The sequence below is a fragment of the Giraffa tippelskirchi genome, chromosome 11 (genome assembly GCF_054371585.1).
Source record: "Giraffa tippelskirchi isolate mGirTip1 chromosome 11, T2T-mGirTip1v1.2.pri, whole genome shotgun sequence".
Classification (NCBI taxonomy): domain Eukaryota; kingdom Metazoa; phylum Chordata; class Mammalia; order Artiodactyla; family Giraffidae; genus Giraffa; species Giraffa tippelskirchi.
Genome location: NC_137285.1, coordinates 18,085,390 through 18,104,205, shown reverse-complemented (window position 1 = coordinate 18,104,205; position 18,816 = coordinate 18,085,390). Strand labels below are relative to the sequence as shown.

Genomic DNA, 18,816 nt, shown 5'->3' with positions numbered 1-18,816 from the left:
ATCCTCTTGATTTTTTAAAAAATTGCTTGTAGTTAAGTAGATATGATACTTCTGTGCATTATTTAGGCAAGAGAAACAATACACAGCATTAGACTGTCCTTAAGTTAGTAGTATGTGTTTTTAAATGTACACCATTTACATAATAGGTGTGAAAGTTGATCAGTTGTGTTCCACTCTTTGAGACCTTATACAGTCATGGAATTCTCCAGACCAGAATACTGGAGTGGGTAGCCATTCCCTTCTCCAGGAGATCTTCCCAACGCAGGGATCGAACCCAGGTCTCCCGCATTGCAGGCAGTTCTTTACCAGCTGAGCCACCAGGGAAGCCCAAGAATAATGTAGTGGGTACTCTGTCCCTTTTCCAGCGGATCTTCCCGACCCAGGAATCAAACTGGGGTCTCCTGCCTTGCAGGTGGATTTTTTACCAGTTGAGCTACAAGAGTGATTTTATAAGACAAATACTGTTTGACAGATGTGACACTGAATTTCAGAAGGATTGACTTATCAAAGGCCATACAGGTAGTACATACATAAGAGTATCTGAGATTTATATCCAGGGCCATACTGGATAGAAGTAAAATAAAATCTTACAGCAGTTTTTACAGGACTTGGCGGAAAGTGAAGAGGAACTAAAAAGCCCCTTGATGAAAGTGAAAGAGGAGAGTGAAAAAGTTGGCTTAAAGCTCAACATTCAGAAAACTTAAGATCATGGCATCTGGTCCCATTATTTCATGGGAAATAGATGGGGAAACAGTGGAAACAGTGTCAGACTTCATTTTTTGGGGCTCCAAAATCACTGCAGATGGTGACTGCAGCCATGAAATTAAAAGACGCTTACTCCTTGAAAGGAAAGTTATGACCAACCTAGACAGCATATTAAAAAGCAGAGACATTACTTTGCCGACAGAGGTCCGTCTAGTCAAGGCTATGGTTTTTCCAGTGGTCATGTATGGATGTGAGAGTTGGACGGTGAAGAAAGCTGAGCACCGAAGAACTGATGCTTTTGAACTGTGGTGTTGGAGAAGACTCTTGAGAGTCCCTTGGACTGCAACGAGATCCAACCAGTCCATCCTAAAGGAGATCAGTCCTGGGTGTTCATTGGAAGGATTGATGTTGAAGCTGAAATTCCAATACTTTGGCCACCTCATGCGAAGAGTTGACTCACTGGAAAAGACCCTGATACTGGGAAGGATTGGGGGCAAGAGGAGAAGGGGATGGCAGAGGATGAGATGGCTGGATGGCATCACCGACTCAATGGACATGAGTTTGGGTAAACTCCGGGAGTTGGTGATGGACAGGGAGGCCTGGCGTGCTGCGATTCATGGGGTCACAAAGAGTCAGACTGAGCGACTGAACTGAACTACGTATGTTTAACTTAAAAGAGTAACATTGTTACATCTTAATCCTATTTACATAATATACAGAAGAGTATGTGCCAGTACTATAGGGTTCTTGCTTTCTAAGAGTAAGGGGAGTTATAGTGTAAGGGTAGTATTTGACAGGGGTCGGGCATGTATTTCTGATTAGTGTCATCAAGGACAGCTGACAAGCGATTGGGGGAACTATAGAGAAATGGAGTTTTCTGGGTGGAGGCTGGGGAGAATATTCCAGAAAGGGAATGGCATGAGCAGAGAAGTACAGAGTGTGTTTGAGGAATGACATTTAGACCTATTTGGGTTTGAGTGGAGTAGGCAGGAGTTAAAACTTTTAGAACAAAGGAGACCTCAGACGGTCTTCTAAGTTTTTGTTTGTAGTAAGTTAGGTATATTTGTCTTTCCCCAAGCTGACTTGTTTTTTGATGTAATCTGAATCCATGGTCATTTGCTTCCCTTTTCCACCCTCTGTGCTATATAAATATTCCTTTTGATAGTTTGGATTGGTGGGCGGCAGGGGAGGCTCTTTAAGTGATTTTAATTGGCATCTTCATCCTGGAGGTCTGAAATAGTTTATTTTTTAAGTTTATGCTTCTAATTTAAATGTGCCTTTGCTGATTTTTAATAGAAGCAAAATATAGTGCTCCTGAACATCTTAGCCTTGATCAGTCCAGTTAAACTTGACCTGACATGACCTTGAGGAAGGAGAAAAAAGTAAAACTGCCATAATTCATACATTCAGGGGGGAAAATCCTGACGAAAAAGTGGTTTCAAATTTGACTAATTGAATAGCAGCAATGCTCAGAATTTATTACAATATCAGTAATGTTTGAACGTAGCCTTAAGTAGATCTGATAGGGATTTAAATTATTTTTGTCATGAACTTCCCAAATTTAAGATTTCCTATACTTTTTCAGGGATGCATATGTAAAAAGTGAGACACTCACGCCAATAGCTTAGTTTTCTGTCATTTGAATTCTCTTTTAAGCAGGTTTGGGAGCTTAATTTTTACCACAAGGAGAAATATGAGATTACATGGTATTGAGTGTAAATTTTATCTAAGTAAAGGTTAAATTGAAAATGTTTAGATTAGAGAGCAAAAATGTGGAAGAAATGAAAGAATTTTTTCCTTTGCCCATTGAATTGAGTAACCTTACTCAGACACTTGCTTTGTAGACTTGCTCCTTCTAATTGCTTATTTTCTAAGAGAATAAAGCCAAATTTGGCATATAAACTTCCGCCTCCCCTTAAAGGAACTTTCCCTTAGCATTTTTTTCAACATGACTCATTTTAATCGTACATCTTTCATCTTGAAATTAGGGAAGAAAAATTGTGTGTGACTAAGTCTTGACATGTTCATATATAATATTATGGTGAATATGGTTTGTGACTGGCAGTGCTTCCAGCCGTTTATTGGTGTCTGCCACTGGAGAGAGATTTAGAATTTGTGAGGAGACATAAAACTTGGTTTTCTTAATTCATCACTCAAAGCATATACTGTGTGCCAAAGCACAACCTAAGCGTTTTACAGATAGCTTGTAAATTCTCACACCCGTTGAGAGTGGGTGGATACTGTTAGTGTCCTGGTTTTGTGAGCAGTAAACCTTGTCTGTCATGTCACTTATCCACAGTCAACATAGCTTTTGAGTGGAAAAGCCTGGGATGAGCCTGGGCAGTCCAGACTCAGACCATCAGCTTTCATGGGAGACAAGATTGATTTAATGGTGTGAGTGTGTGAGGTTAAAGGTGAGGGCCATGTTGCATGGTGTGCTTAGGGACAGCAGGTTCTGATAATTGCTTTTCTCCAATGATTTTATGCTTACTCTTAGGGTGCTTAGTTTTTCATTTTTAATACAAAATCAAAATAGCCTAGTGTTTATTATCTTAAGATGTGAATCATTTACTATAAATGTTATTAATGTGCATCTCTTGTGGGTTTTTTTTTTTAATTTACATTTAGGTTAGAACTCTAAAATTTGATTCCTAGGGCTAGAGACATTTAGCAGTGGCAGGCTGTGTTTACTAATTTCTTTTGTTTTCTTTTTTTATAGGAAAGAAATGCTGAAAATGCAATCGAAGCCCTTAAGGAATACGAGCCTGAAATGGGCAAAGTGTATCGACAAGATAGGAAGAGTGTACAGCGGATTAAAGCTAAAGACATAGTTCCTGGTGATATTGTAGAAATTGCTGGTGAGTTGAGTTGGTCATTTTTTATTTTAGGTTGTATATTTGAATGCAATCCTTTCCTCAAGGTTCATACTTAGAGGTTTTAGAAGTTAGGCTCATGTGTATCAATTATATTAACAGATTTTTAGTGCTATCCAAACAAATTAGGTTTCTTTGTAAAATTTCAAAGTGTTTTGGGACCTCCCTTCATGTTGAGAAGATTTTTCTGTTTTTAAAAAAAGGTGTTTTGAATTACTGTGCTTATTACTTTCAGTATGTTTTAGAAATCTAGTGCTAGTGGGATGAACTTAATCTTGATTTGACAGTTGTAGTGAGCAGTTTGTTAGAATACTAGTTAATGAGTACATGGTTTTTCCTGTTTTGGTTCTTGGCACAAATAGTAAGTCAGACTTGCAACTATCAAACCAAATTGATGGTTAAGGGTAATTTCATGACTTTAAAAGCTCTACTTAAAAATATTTTGACATAACACTGAGCCAGGGATGTTAGCCAGAGATCCGGGTTTGGGCTTTTAAAGAGTGAATCCTTTGCCATGCCAGAGCTCTTCACAGATCTCAGAGGTCCTCCTTGCTGTAGGTCAGTGCCAAGTTTTCAGACAGCCCAGAATGCCCCTGGAGCCAGTCAGAACAGCTAATCTTTTTGCAGGGGAATCATTACATTGGGTTCTTCAAATCATTGTGGTTTTTCACACCCTTCTGAGCTCAGCATACTTGTTTTCTTTTGTGAATGATCTCGTAGTAACACTTTCACATTGACTTGTGGGGAAAGTGTGCTTGTCTCTATTGTCTTACTCTCTCTAGGGAGAATTCAGAGCGCTGCATCTCTTGGCTTGTGCTCTACAGTTCTGACCTTTGAAAGTAAATTACCAGGACTTCCAGTGGTTAGGACTCCGCACTCTCAATACAGGGGTTGGGGAACTAAGGTCCTGCATGCTGCTTGATGTGGCTAACAACAGAAACCCATTACCTTGTCATAGGTCTTCCAGAAAAAGAATAGTGTTGTTTGTCCACCTACACGTTGATTACTTAGGACAGCAAAGTTTGTGTAAAATAACCTAATACTTGCTAGGTTATTAAATGTTTACAGAAGTACAACTCTGAATGAAATATTTTGGCCGGTGGATTTTTTTAACCTTAGTCTTGACATAATTTCAGACTTAAAAGTTGCAAGACTACTAAGAGTTCCCATTTAGCTTTTACCCAGATTCTCAAAATGTTTGTTATCACCATAACTTGCATTATCATCTTTCAGTCTATATACATTCACACATTTTTGCTGAATTATTCGAGAGTAAATTGAGAAATGATGCCTCTTTGCTCCTAAATACTTAGTATTTATTTTATAAAATTGAGAGCATTACTTTTAATGATTTCAGTTAATTACCAAAATAAAAAAACTGAAAGAGTACTGTTAATCTAATCTATAGAACTTAGATTTAACCATTTGTCACCATGGATTTTACAGCAAAAACACAAGTTAGAGGGGGAGTTCTGGTGGTGATGTAGGAAACAGGTCACCGTGGGAAGGCTGGAGATAGGCAGGAGTTAATGAGAGCAAGTGATAACAAGGGCTGTAGCATTAAGAATAATGAGGGAAGGATTTTGAGTTTGAGTAGCAGTTTTTAAGCAGAGGTGCACATGAGAATTATCTGGGGACACTAAAAGTTTTTACCAGGTCTCAACCCAAAATATTAATTCAGAATCTCTCTTGTGCATGGAATTACGGTCATATATAGTTTGAAAAGTGATCCTCAGATTTAGGTGCTAAGCAACAGGTTTTGATAACTGGGTAGACTTGGGGGTGAATGGGAGTAGGGTGTACAATCAAAGATACTGACAGGATATCTAGTTTAGGTGACTAGATGGTGATGGTGCCTAGTAACTGAGGAAGGAAACACTGGAGGAAGATAGTTTGTCTTTCCACAATTATGTCATGTGGTAGGTGTACTTAAAGATCACCTAAGTATTGCACAAGATTCTGTTTGACTTTGTATATTTTCCAGTTCTCCAGCTTTGTCTGGGAATACACTTTCAGCCTCTCAAGCTAAGATATTATAAGAGTTTTTATCCTATATAGACTATTTCAGTGTATTCAATATATTTGAAAACTTGGAGAAATTACCCCCAAAGCGTTTATCCTTGGTTTGCATCAGTAGATGGCAGTGGTTTACAGCATCAGATACACCACAATCCTCAAGGCATCATCTTCCCTTTTGAAGAAATAAACTAAGACCAGCTTCTCTTCAATAGAAGTTTTTAAAATTATTTTTTATTGAAGGATAATTGCTTTACAGAATTTTGTTCCTTTCTGTCAAACCTCAACATGAATCAGCCATGAGTATACATATATCCCCTCCCTTTTGAACCTCCCTCCCGTCTCCCTCCCCATCCCACCCCTCTAGGTTGATACAGAGCCCCTGTTTGAGTTTCCTGAGCCATACAGCAAATTCCCATTGGCTGTCTATTTTACATATGGTAATGTCAGTCTCCTTGTTACTCTTTCCATACATCTAACCCTCTCCTCCCCTCTCCCCGTGTCCTTATAGACTTATGTCTATTCTGTCTGTTTTGATTTGTTTTTCTCTGAATTTTGGGTCTCACCGATCTTTCCCATCTGAGTAAGTCACTCTAACCACTGAGTTAACTGAGAGAAACTTGGGAATTGTTTTTATTCTTTCCTCTCTTATTCTGTCTCCAAGACCAGTTGATTCTGTCTCCAAAACACCCAAATTTACTATTTTTTCCTCAGTCACCACACCAGTCACACCGTCACCCCACACTGACATCATCAGTTCAGTTGCTCAGTCATGTCCGACTCTTCGCGACCCCATGAACCGCAGCACGCCAGGCCTCCCTGTCCATCACCAACTGTTAGAGTCTACCCAAACCCATGTCCATTGAGTTGGTGATGCCATCCAACCATCTAATCCTCTGTCGTCCCCTTCTCCTGTCCTCAATCTTTCCCAGCATCAGCGTCTTTTCAGATGAGTCAGTTCTTCGCATCAGGTGGCCAAGTATTGGAGTTTCAGCTTCAACATCAGTCCTTCCAATGAACACCCAGGACTATCTCCTTTAGGATGGACTGGTTGGATCTCGTTGCAGTCCAAGGGACTCTCAAGAGTCTTCTCCAACAGCACAGTTCAGAAGCATCAATCCTTTGCCGCTCAGCTTTCTTCACAGTCCCAACTCTCACATCCATAAATGACCACTGGAAAAACCATAGCCTTAACTAGACTGACATCATCATCGTGTTGTGTCCTAACTAGGCTCTGGCTTCCTTTATTGTCTTCTTGCCGTTTGTTCTGTATGCAGAAGCTAGAGTTCCCTGAAGGTTATGTTAGTTCACTTGTTACAACCTTTCAGTGGCTCCTCTCGCATCAGAAATACAATTTTTTTTCTTTAACCCTAAATGACCGTGCACTGTATAGCTCCCACTTACTTCTGTGATTTTGTCTCATGCTACTCACTGTGCTCTAGTCATACAGGACTTATTACGTTTTCACTACCACCAAGCTTACCTGGCCTTTTTTGGGTAGTTAAGCAAATTTTATATAATTTATTGATTTTCTCAATGCACAGATCTCACGGTAGCAAAGCTTTGGTTATAACCTGTGTCTACCTGACTTTCACCACTGTGAGATTCCATTCCCTATAATGTAGCATTTTATATGTTGCATTTGATAGTTTAGGAAGGACAGATGACTTATCCACAGTGTGTGTGTGACATAGGAGTAGTCCCTTTCTTATTTTGTTTATATTGTGGTAAAATATACCTATTACAAAGTTTACCATTTTAACCATTTATAAGTGTACGGTTCTGTGGCATCAGGTATTGTTCACGGTGTGCAGCTGTCACTACTGTTCATCTCCAGAACGTTTCCATCTTCCCAGACTGAAAACTAACAGGAATTTCTCTTGACCTCCCTTCTGTAGGTCCTGGCAACCACTGCCTTTCTTTTAATATTTAAAAAAGAAAATTTTTTTTTAAAGATGAGTTTAAATCCTTCATCTTAGGTGAATATACTTACTACTAATAGAATTGTTCTAAGCAGTACATATACTTAAACCCAATTCTGCTTTCACCTATTTCTAATTCCTTTGTGAGGAGTCTTAACAGGTCTTGAGAGTTAGCACTTTTTTCCTCTACCTCTTCCCCCACTGTATACTAATTGCTAAAAACATACAGGGTGCTGAGATGTTGGGCTCTTGTATGCTACCCTTTCTTGAATTTTGACCATTCCAAAGGATGCTGAACAGAGGTGATCACAAGTTTTAGATAATGAACATTTTATTAAACACTATCGTCATACTACTAGGCAACATGCACTTTAAGGGCAGAACTGTCACACTGATAATTGTAATCTTGCTGAGCATGTAAAAAACTCTCCATAATAAGTAAAACCTGAAGTGTGGAGTAGGTTTAGCAATGTAAATCTGCTTTTTGTGCAGCTTCTGTGCAGAACAGATAATTTGACGTCTCTGCATGAGTTCAGTAATAGCTAAGCTTAAAGTGTGTGCCAGATACAGTGATAAATTTCCTAGTGTCGGTTTTTAATCATCAACCACCCTATGGGTGTGTGTACTGTTGGTCACATTTTGAAGCTAACAGTTGAAACTGAGTGTTTGTGGTTTATTGCTTCTGTCTTCAGCTACAGTTAATTTACTAGAGAATATACAGTATACTTATTAAGTGTGTACGTCTTTCACACATCAATTTGTTGGAGGTCTAGTTCACAATTTTTTAAAAACAGCTTTATTGAGATACAATTCACATGCCACAACATTTCACTCCTTTAAAGTGTAATTAAGTGGTTTTTGAATTAAGTGTAACTAAGTGTACAGTCTTGATCACTATCTAATTTCAGAACATCTTCCCCCCCAAAAAGAAATCCTATACCCATTAGCAGTCACTTCCTCTGCCCGCCTTTCCTCAGTCCCTGGCAACCACAGTTTACTTTGCTTTTAGGGATTTGCTTATTCTGGATATTGCATATAAATGGAATCATACAATAAATGCTCTTTTGAGACTGATTTCTTTCACTTAGTATTGTTGCCAGGAGTCCTTTATGTTGTGGCATAAATCATATACTTCGTTTGTGTGTGTAATACTATATTCTTTATGGCTCAGTATTATTCCGTTGTTTAGGTGCACCACATTTTGTGTATTCATTCATCAGTTCACAAATATTTGGGCTGTTTTCCCCTTTCTGACTATTATGAATAATGCTAGTGTGAATATATGAGTAGTTTTTGTGTGAACATATGCTTTCACTCTCTTAGATATGTACTTGGACAGGAAATTGTTGGGGCTTAGAGTGACTGGTTTAACATTTTGAGGAATTTCCCAACCATTGTCCAAAGTGATTGCATCATGTTATATTCCACCAGCAATGGATGTAGGTTCCATTCCTCTGCATCGTTATCAACACTTGCCTTTTAAAATTTTAGCCATGAAATATAATCTCACTGTGATTTTAATTTGTACTTCCCTAATTTTGTAGTGATATCGAGCATCTTTTCATGTCCTTATGTCCTAATACATTAGTATGTCATATTTGAGAAATGTCTAAATCCATTGCCTATTTTAACTGGGTTGTCTTTATAATTTTGAGTTGTAAGAGTTCTTTATATATGCTGATTTATCAGATAAATTGCAAAATTTTCCCATTCTGTGGGTTTCTTTTTTACTTGATGGTGTTATTTGTAGCATAAAAGTTTTTAATTTGATAGAGTCCCATTTGTCATTTTTTATTTCATTGCTTATGCTTTTGGTGTCATACCAAAGAAGCTGTTCTATGATCTGATGTCACCAAAATTTTGTATATGGTGTGAAGTAGAGGTCCAGTTTCATTTTTTTGCATTTGGATATCCAATTGTGTCGGCACCATTTATTGAAAAGACTTTGTTGAATTGTCCTGGCATCCTTGTCAAAAATGAACTGACTTCATTTCCTACTACAAATTGACTATTATTCAATTGATATGTGTCTAGCACCCCACTCCAGTACACCCCACTCCAGTACTCTTGCCTGAAAAATCCCATGGATGGAGGAGCCTGGTAGGCTGCAGTCCAGGGGTCGCGAAGAGTCGGACACGACTGAGCGACTTCACTTTCACTTTTCACTTTCGTGCATTGGAGAAGGAAATGGCAACCCACTCCAGTATTCTTGCCTGGAGAATCCCAGGGACGGCAGAGCCTGGTGGGCTGCTGTCTATGGGATCACACAGAGTCGGACATGACTGAAGCGACTTAGCAGCAGCAGCAGCAGTCTCCTGCCAGTACCACACAATCTTGATTACTGTAGCTTTGTAGTAAGTTATGAAATCATTAAATTTGAGTCTCCTGGCTTTGTTGTTTTTCTAGATTTTATTTTGGTTATTCAGAGTCTCTTGCATTTCCATATGAATTTTAACTTGTTAATTTCTGCCTCAAAAGCCTGCCTAGCTCTGATAAGAATTATGTTGACTCTGTAGCTCAGTTTGGGAAATACAGCCATCACAGCAATATTAAATCTCCTGATGTTTGCCCAAGAGTGTATCTTTGTTTATTTAGGTCTCATTTCTTTTAACACTGTTTCCAGTGTACAAGTCTTATACTATTTTTGTTATGTTTATTCCTAAGTATTTTTTGATTTCTTGGGAGCTACTTGTAACTGGAATTGTTTTAATTTCAATTTCAGATTGTTCTTTTGTAATGTATAGAAATACAATTGATTTTTGTGTACTGATTTACAACCAGTACATTGCCTTGCAATCTTTGTGGACTCTTATTCTAATAGTTTTTCATGGGTTCCTTAAGATTTTTCTCTCTGTAAGACCATGTCATCTGAAAACAGAAATAATTTTTCTGTTTTTCCAGCCTGGGTGCCTTTTCTTTTTCTTGTCTAATTGCCCTGGCTAGATTCTTCAGTAGAATGTTAAGAGGCCAGAGTAAATATCTTTGTCTTGTTCCTGATCGTAGGGGAATAGTATTCAGTCTTTTACCGTGAAGTATGATGTTAGCTTTGAGTTCCATAGATGCCCTTTACCATGTCGAGGAGGCCTGAATCACAGTTTTAATTTTTAGGTTGTCAGTATACTCTTGTTTGGTCTGTTCTGGTGACTTTTCATGGTTTTTAAATATTTAGATCCAAATTAGAAATGGTAGGTAGATTACTAGAACCAGTGGGTCACTGAACTGGGAAAGATGTAACCCTAAGGCATTTAAATTGATTTAGATGGAACATTTTGGAAAAATATTTTGTGACTGCTTGACCTGGGCCAGATAAATAGCTATTTATTTTATTCAAACTTACTAAGACTATAAAAGTTGAGGCATTTTAACTTCTACTTTATTAGGATTAGTAATCTAGTTGACCCTGCGATTTGGCATTTAGCCCAATAATTCAGTTCTGTGAAACTGTAGAAATGAATTTCAATTCTAAACATAGATCTAAATTATTTCTTGTCAAAGTCTTACTCTGTACATGGCCTGAAGGGATAAATGGCGTAAATTGTGCTCTTAGACACGGTTAAGTTTTGTACTGTTATTTAAATTATGAAATTGACTGTGAAGAGGGTTCTTTCTGATGAATTGAAAAACTGGAGAATATTGTTAACTGTTTTGAAGATCAAAGTGAGTATTTGCAGAAATAAAGAGACCTTTTTGTAGTCATTGTTTGGATGTAAGAATCATCTGACTTGAGATGATAATCTTTTTGCTAACTTCTGGAAGATACATGGTAGAACGGTTCTGCTGTACTTTCTAAAGTCTAGTCTGGGTGGCTTTTTTGAGGGGGAGATGGAGGGAGCTAAGGAAATTGTATTTTCGATGTTGCTATGCCAGCTAATAACATTTCCAGGAACACACTGTATAAGGATGCACAGCAAATCCATATGTATACTTTTAAGTATCTAGACTACAAGAACCAAATAGAATAGATTTGGCAGGTAAACATATGGTTACCCATGTGTTCATCTTCTGAAACTACAATAATTTTGTATTATTATAATGTCAGGAAAAGATTTCTCTGGATAGATGGAAACCAAAAGTAGTAAAATACGGGTAAAATTTGTAAGAAATGAACATCAGTGTTTCAGCGTTCTGTATTATTTGCTAACATCAAGGTGAATCAAGTTTTCAAAGTCATGAACGTCTTTAACTTCAGAATTCGGGGGGCATTCAGCATTTGCATGAGAGGGGTGTAATTGACTTCTTAAGGCAACTGTTTTCGAAATTGTTTGAAACAAACTTCTTGTATCTTGGTAACCCAGAGTTGATGAATAGCACAAGGACATAAATATCCTCAGATGACTTCTGTCCTGTAGTATACTCTGGAGTAAATCATATGTTAAGATTATGTAAGTGTTAGAAATGACACAGTCTCAATGTAAAACTGTATTTGCTTTACTTAGCTTCTGGAGAAATTCATTTTGTATTTCCTAAATTGAAGAATAAATATTCAGCAGTCGTGCCAGCAATTTTAGGATTTATTAAAAAAGAGTAATTCTTAAACTTGGTAACTATTTAAGGAAGAAAAGTTTCACTTTTGATAGTCAACTTGCAGTAATGAGATTTAGTAACACGTATGAAGTGGCATTTCCAAGCAGTTGAGGAAAAGGAAAGACAAAGTTGTAAAATAGATGACTGATTCATGTAAGAACCTGTATTATTATCCTAATTCCACACGACACTGGACAGAGTAAATTAACCTAACCTCTACAGAATCGAGTAATTGGAGTAGACTCTTAAGGAGCTTTCTGGCTCAAGAGATGTATGATTCAGATAACATGGCCTTATCATTTGTTTAGCTAGGGCTGTGAGCCTTTTTTCTTTGGCTTTTGAAAAAAAAGGAATTGGAGCAGCCTGAATGAATAGTCAGCAAACGCTTAATTCATACCTGTTGAGCTCCCTAACACAAATATCAGAAAGTTAATTCTGTGCTGTAGAGCAGAGGGCTTGACAGCCTTTTTTTAACAGAGCTACCTTAGAAGTATTTTGGGTTTTGTGGCCCCAAACTGTCTCTGTAGGGGGAAAAAAATTTTTTTTAAACAAGAGGTTAAAAAATGTAAAAATCATCCTTGGCTTTAAGGGCTGTTTTTAAAAGAAACAAAAACAGGCCTTCAAGTTTGTCCAGCTGCTTAGAGCTGCTTCTCTAACTTCATGTGCAAGAAAGATTTTATTAAAGTGTAGATTTTGAGTACTTAGGTCTGGAGTGGGCCTCATTGTTCTCCATTTCTACCAAGTTCCCTAGTGAACTACACTCTGAGAAGCAAAACTCTACAGCAGTAGTTCTTAATCATGTCTAGAACACAGTTCCTTTAAAAATTAATGAAATCTAGACTCTTTTTCCAAATACACACGTTCAGAAATCTTGTATGCAATTTCAGGGGATTCTTTTGTCCTTCTCCCCAGAATTCCACCCCAAGATTCTAGCTATTGGTTTTAAAAAATGAAATTACAAGCGTATACCTAGTTTTATTGTGCTTCTCTTCATTATGCTGCACAGATATTGCATTTTTTTTAACATATTTCAACTTTTTATTATTATAATCGTTATGATCAGTGGTCTTTGGTTACTATTGCAAAAAGATTGACCCACTGAGGGCTCAAGTGATTAGCTTTTTTTTTTTTAGGCAATAAAGTCTCATAAAATTAATGTATGTACATTGTTTTTACACAATGTTATTGCATACTAATAGATTATAGTACAGTATAAACATATCTTCGTATCACGCAGTTTATTGCAGTATTTGCTTTTGCTCTCTTTTCTAATACCTATTTATTTGGCTGCATCAGGTCTAAGTTGGGGCACACAGGATCTTCTGTTGCAGCCCACGGGCTTCACTCTAGTTGTGGCACGTGGCTCTGTAGTTCTGGTGCGGGCTTAGCTGCCCCATGGCATGTGAGATCTTAGTTCCCTGATCAAGGATCGAACCTACATCCTTTGGATTGGAAGGTGGGTTCTCAGCCAGGGTAGTAGTCTGCTTTTGCTTTTGTGGTTGTCTGGTGTTGAACCCAAAATGTCTCCCAGAGTATGGCTGTATACCATATGATCCAGCATTTCCACTTCTAGGGTATATATTCAAAGGAAATGAAATCACTCTCCCTAAGAGATCTGCACCCCTGCATTCATTACAGCACTGTTTACCTAAGTATCCATCAGTGGATAAATGAACAAAGAAAATGTGTCAACAGACACACACACTAGACTCTAGCATTATTGAGACATAAAAATGAAGGAAGTCCTTTTGTTTGCAGCAACATGGATGTACCTTAAGTGAAATAAGTCAGAGAAAGGCAAATGCCGTGTAATTTAACTTACATGCAAATCTTTAAAAAAGGAAACTCACTGTCGCACACATGCAAAGCAAACTTAGAAACTCAGCTTGGTGGTTTCTAGCACGGTAGGGTGCAGGAATTAGGTGAAGGTGGTCAGAAGGTATAAGGTCCAGTTGTGAGACAAATGTGTTCAGGGAATATAATGTACAGCATGATGAATATACGTAACAAAACTATAGTATAAGCTTGAAAGTTGCTAAGAGTATATCTTAAGTTTTCATCATAAGGAAACAGTTGTAACTATGTGAGGTTGATGGATATTAACTGATTGTAGGAATTTCATATAGTATGTATATATAAATGTTTTGTACCCTAAACTTAACACGGTGTTACACATTGGTTTTTATCTCAACAAAATAAGAAACGTCATTACAGTTAAATTGTAAAATATTGTCTGATTAAGCAGTCTGCATGGTGTTGTTGGAATATTGTTAAATAGTTTTCACCTGTTCCTAAAGATAAACATTGCTCAGAGATGTAGAAGCAAAACTACATGACCAAATAAGGATTGTTGTCTTTCGTCTTTTTCCCCACATGGAGTTGTTTCACAGTGAGAAGGATGAGAGAACAGAACTAGTTAAGAGATGCAGATCTGAGTCATCTGTAACCAAAAAACAGTAGAAATCATTATTTTAGTTGTTCCTGTAAGTGATATCTCAGTTTTATAGAGCTATAAGTTCTTAATCTTAACTTATATATAAGCAGAACAACAAACAAGTCCAGAACAGAAATCAGCGTGGATGCTATTAGAAGCAGAGTTTTGAGACCTAGAGCAATAATTTATTCATCGCTGTGAGAACAGCTAAGACACTAAGAACTGTGAGTTCTGAGGAACTCAGAAAGGTAGCCCCAGTCATCAGATCATGATGGACCAGTTGGTCTTGAAGCCTGACCTGAATTTCACAGGGCTGGCATTTCCTCATTTCCTGTAATCACCTCCTCCCCTTTCCCTGTGATTCAGTGGTAGTTATAGTAAGTGCCAATCTTTCCAACCCTTATTATTGTGATTAAGATTTGGGGAAAATTAGAAGAAGCCACATAGTGTAGGGAACACATTTCCTAAGTGTGACACAAAGCTACCAACATCATCAGATTTGACTGTAAAAATATAAAATAACTTATTTTGAAGATGATAAAAGAATTTTAAGAAATAAAGTGCTTGGTGTTAGCAGTAGTCAGAATACAAGATTGAGACTATGGGGAAATGGCAAAAAAATTAATTTGGTGGAAGTATACATTTGTAGGAAAATTCTATTTTCTGTGAATCTTTTCTCCATAAGTAATTGAAGTGCACAAAAGGAAAATTGGAAACATGTAGATGGCTGTGAAAATAGTGACTGATTAATCACAGCATGGCTATGAGATACCTGTGACGTTAAGCAAGTTACGTGCCTCATTTTCCTTATCTGTAAACAGGGAACGAAGATAATCATAGAATTCATAAAACTCTTATAGCAGTGCTTAGTATAGAATAAACATTCTCCAAAGTTGAGCTTTAGAGATGATTGCTTTAGGTATTACTATGTAGCCATTAAAGAATGAAACAGGTAAGTACATACCAATGTTAAAAGTTTGTAATTTTTATATTAATGAAATTTTAGTAAGTGTTAGCTGTAGAGAAAGATGTTTGATAATAGTGTTAACAGATAAATAGATGTTTGGACGAGGGAAGTGAGGAATGGGTTTTCATCTTGAAAGAGCATGCTTTATACTGTTGTAATAAAGAGAAATGCATGTTGGTATCCCAGATACCATGTACTCGAACCTTGCGTGACCTTGCTGTGGGCTGCCTCCACAGCATCTAATGAACCAGTTAGCTTCCACCTCTAGCAGCTAGAAACTTCCCTGCCTAGAAGCAGCTGTGCTACTTTTATTGGCAATTACGTATTATGCCAGTTTTATTATAAAATGTCCCTTATAAGGAGCTCAAACATACTTGTCTGTTCTGTGCATTAGTTTTTCTCTTTGGAGGCACATAGAAGTCTGATTCCTCATCCTGTGGTGGCCTGTTTTACCATCTTGATGGCTTGCTTTGGTGCCCATACTTGAATACAGTTAATGTAAATGGAGTCTGGTTCCTATTCCAGACCTTATCTTCCACTCTTACACATAAGGACACTTCTTTGGCAATGTTAGTTGTCCTGTCACTTAAAACCCATGAGTCTTTTTCATGTTTCTCTTACCCTACTATATCTCTAGTCCTCTGCTAGCATACATGTCTTTTGTTTTTAGTCTATATTTTAAGCAGTAATCACTGTTAAACCTCATTCAGCTCAACCAAGGCTAAGATCTGACATTTCATTGTTTAACTTTGTGACAGTCTTCAACTTGATAATTATCTTAAGTTTCTGGTGCCCCCCCCCACCGTTTTGTTTTTGTTTTTGTTTTTGTTTTTAAAGAAAATGATGTATGTGCAGGTACTTCATTCCATAGCAGATATTTTATTTGGTGTGCACTATGTTTCAGCACAAATACCAGGCCTGGAAAATCAGTGGTGACTAAGTGACTGCCTTTGTGGAGCTAGTGGGTCTAGTGGGGAGGACACATCAAACATGTAATGTGATGAGTATTAGGAAATGGGCACATTCTGTGGGCACATTGTAATGGATACCAACCTAATCTTGAAAGTTCAAGGAAAGCCTGGCTGTTTGTAAAGATGCAGAACTTTTGAGAAACTGAAGAGCATTGTGTTTGAAGCAAGTCTAGTAGGAAGAAGCTGTTGAAAGGTTTTAAAGAGAATGATATGTCTGCATTTCAAAAAGATGTGTTTCATCATAGATAATATATCCAACAAGTTGGACTGGGAACAAATACAGTATAAGCTATGGCAGTTGGTAATGTTCTTCCATGCTCACCCTGAGGCCTGGAAATAGAGTTAAGTAGGCAGGTAGAGCTTCTCAAGTGAAGAATTTCATTCATTTTTTCCCTAACCACAAAATTTATGACTCAAATTAGAAGTGAAAATGTTTGAGTCAGAGTTAAATGTTTAACTAATTTACGTTAATTAATTCTATTATGGCTGGCTTTTCCTCAGAGCCATTTAAACTCAGAAACAATAGTGATATTTAAGAAGTAATTTTCTGATCTTATATATAGTTTTCTTTTTTAAAAAAAAAAAGATTTGAATAAACTGGTAGAATTTGCCACACAATAAGTTGGATTTTTTTCCTTATGTATAATCAGTTCAAAAAAGGCTTTTTCTGAGTTGTGCTGATTTTAACTGTCAGTGGTTTTGGCATAATAACATAACCCATGTTAAATCATCCTGGCCTTATAAATAGTCTTTCCCAGATTTTGAGATTAAGAAAGCTTGTGTTCATTCGGTTCTAAAATGTGGCCAAGTAATAATTTCCTTTAAATGGCTTTTACTTGCATTCTTGGTAACTCAGCATAAAGTATACATTGAAGAATTTGTTCCAAGTGGAAATCTGTGTTGTGATAGCGGGTTTTAAAGAGCTACAGACTCGAGGAGCCAAGAGCCGAATTTTTTAAGTGTCAGATGTTAAACAGAAAGTAGTTTATAGCAGAGTTTATTCTTCTATTACACTGCCTGAACTCAAGAGACAAAAAATTTTCAGAGGAAAAAACTGCAGAGCATCCCGTTGGCAAGAGTAAGAATTTTCCACTACCACTTGCCCTGAGGGCACTGACATGCCCCATCAGGGAAATATCACTGGATGTGATCATAGGAACAGGCTGCCTACTCCTCACGCACAAAACTCGCTGTCTGGAATTCACAGAAGCCTGCAGACAAAAGAAAATTATGTTTTAGTTGAAAAGTAGTCATTGAATCTTTGTTTCCATGGATCTTTTACTTCTTTAGACAACCTGCTTCCTAGTAGATTTAATCCTAAATTGACTCCTCCAAACAGAAAGCGCAGAGTCACACAGTAAGTTAAAGGAAGTCTTTCATTAATTGAAGTTCTTTAGGCAAGACTCCTATTGCTACCTTTAGTTTCCTGTCTAGAATGAGGACATGAGTTGGTCTGGTCAAGATGATGCAAGGAATTGTCTTTCTCACTAAGAGAATACTAGAACTTGGCAGGTTTTTAAGGCCAGTTTGGATTTACGTTCTTAGTACCTTTTCCATACAGGAGAAGGGCATGGCAGCCCACCCCAGTATTCTTGCCTGGAGCATCCCCGTGGACAGGGGAACCTGGCGGGCTACAGTCCATGGGGTCACAAGGAGTTGGACACGACTGAGTGACTAAGCACACGCGCACCTTTTCCACAGAGAGATCATTTTATAATGGAAATAAACGTGAAACTTTTAAGGTAGTGTATTTCCCAAGTGTTACGGACTTAGGGTCTTCTTGGCCTAGAGCTTCGCACACATGGCACATGAGAAACAACACACAGGAAAGACTGTTCTAAACAGGCTTTTCACAGGATCTGTGACACCAGTTACTAAGCCTTTTTTTTTTTCCTTGTATTAATTTTTTAGTGTGCTTGGCTGCTACTGCTAAGTCACTTCAGTCGTGTCCGACTCTGTGCGACCCCATGGACTGCAGCCCAGCAGGCTCCCCCATCCCTGGGATTCTCCAGGCAAGAATACTGGAGTGGGTTGCCATTTCCTTCTCCAATGCATGAAAGTAAAAAGTGAAAGTGAAGTCGCTCAGTCGTGTCCAACTCTGAGCAACCCCATAGACTGCAGCCTACCAGCCTCCATCCATGGGATTTTCCAGGCAAGAGTACTGGAGTGGGGTGCCATTGCCTTCTCCGTTAGTGTGCTTGGAGAATTTCTTTAAAATAATGGATTCCTGGATCCCAAATGCATTGAACCAGACTCTTAAAGAGCAGGCCTCAAGATTCTGTAGTTTATAAAAGGTCCCCAGGTCATCTTTTAGTCCCTAAATACGTAATTGCCTCCCAGTTAGAATGGCTGTTACAGGATGGAAGAAAAGTTAATAAGAGGATAAGATCAATTTTTAAACAAC

At 37.9% G+C, this 18,816-nt stretch overlaps 1 protein-coding gene across 6 annotated transcripts in view; it reads left to right on the top strand.

Moving 5' to 3' along the window:
* The window catches only part of ATP2A2 (ATPase sarcoplasmic/endoplasmic reticulum Ca2+ transporting 2), a 59,021-nt gene that overhangs the window by 10,188 nt on the left and 30,017 nt on the right, over nt 1-18,816 (top strand). For all 6 annotated transcript variants that reach the window (XM_081539997.1, XM_081539994.1, XM_081539995.1 and 3 more), the window contains one exon: nt 3,425-3,563. In XM_081539997.1, coding sequence (XP_081396123.1) covers nt 3,425-3,563 — 139 coding nt within the window. The remainder of the gene's footprint in view (nt 1-3,424; nt 3,564-18,816) is intronic.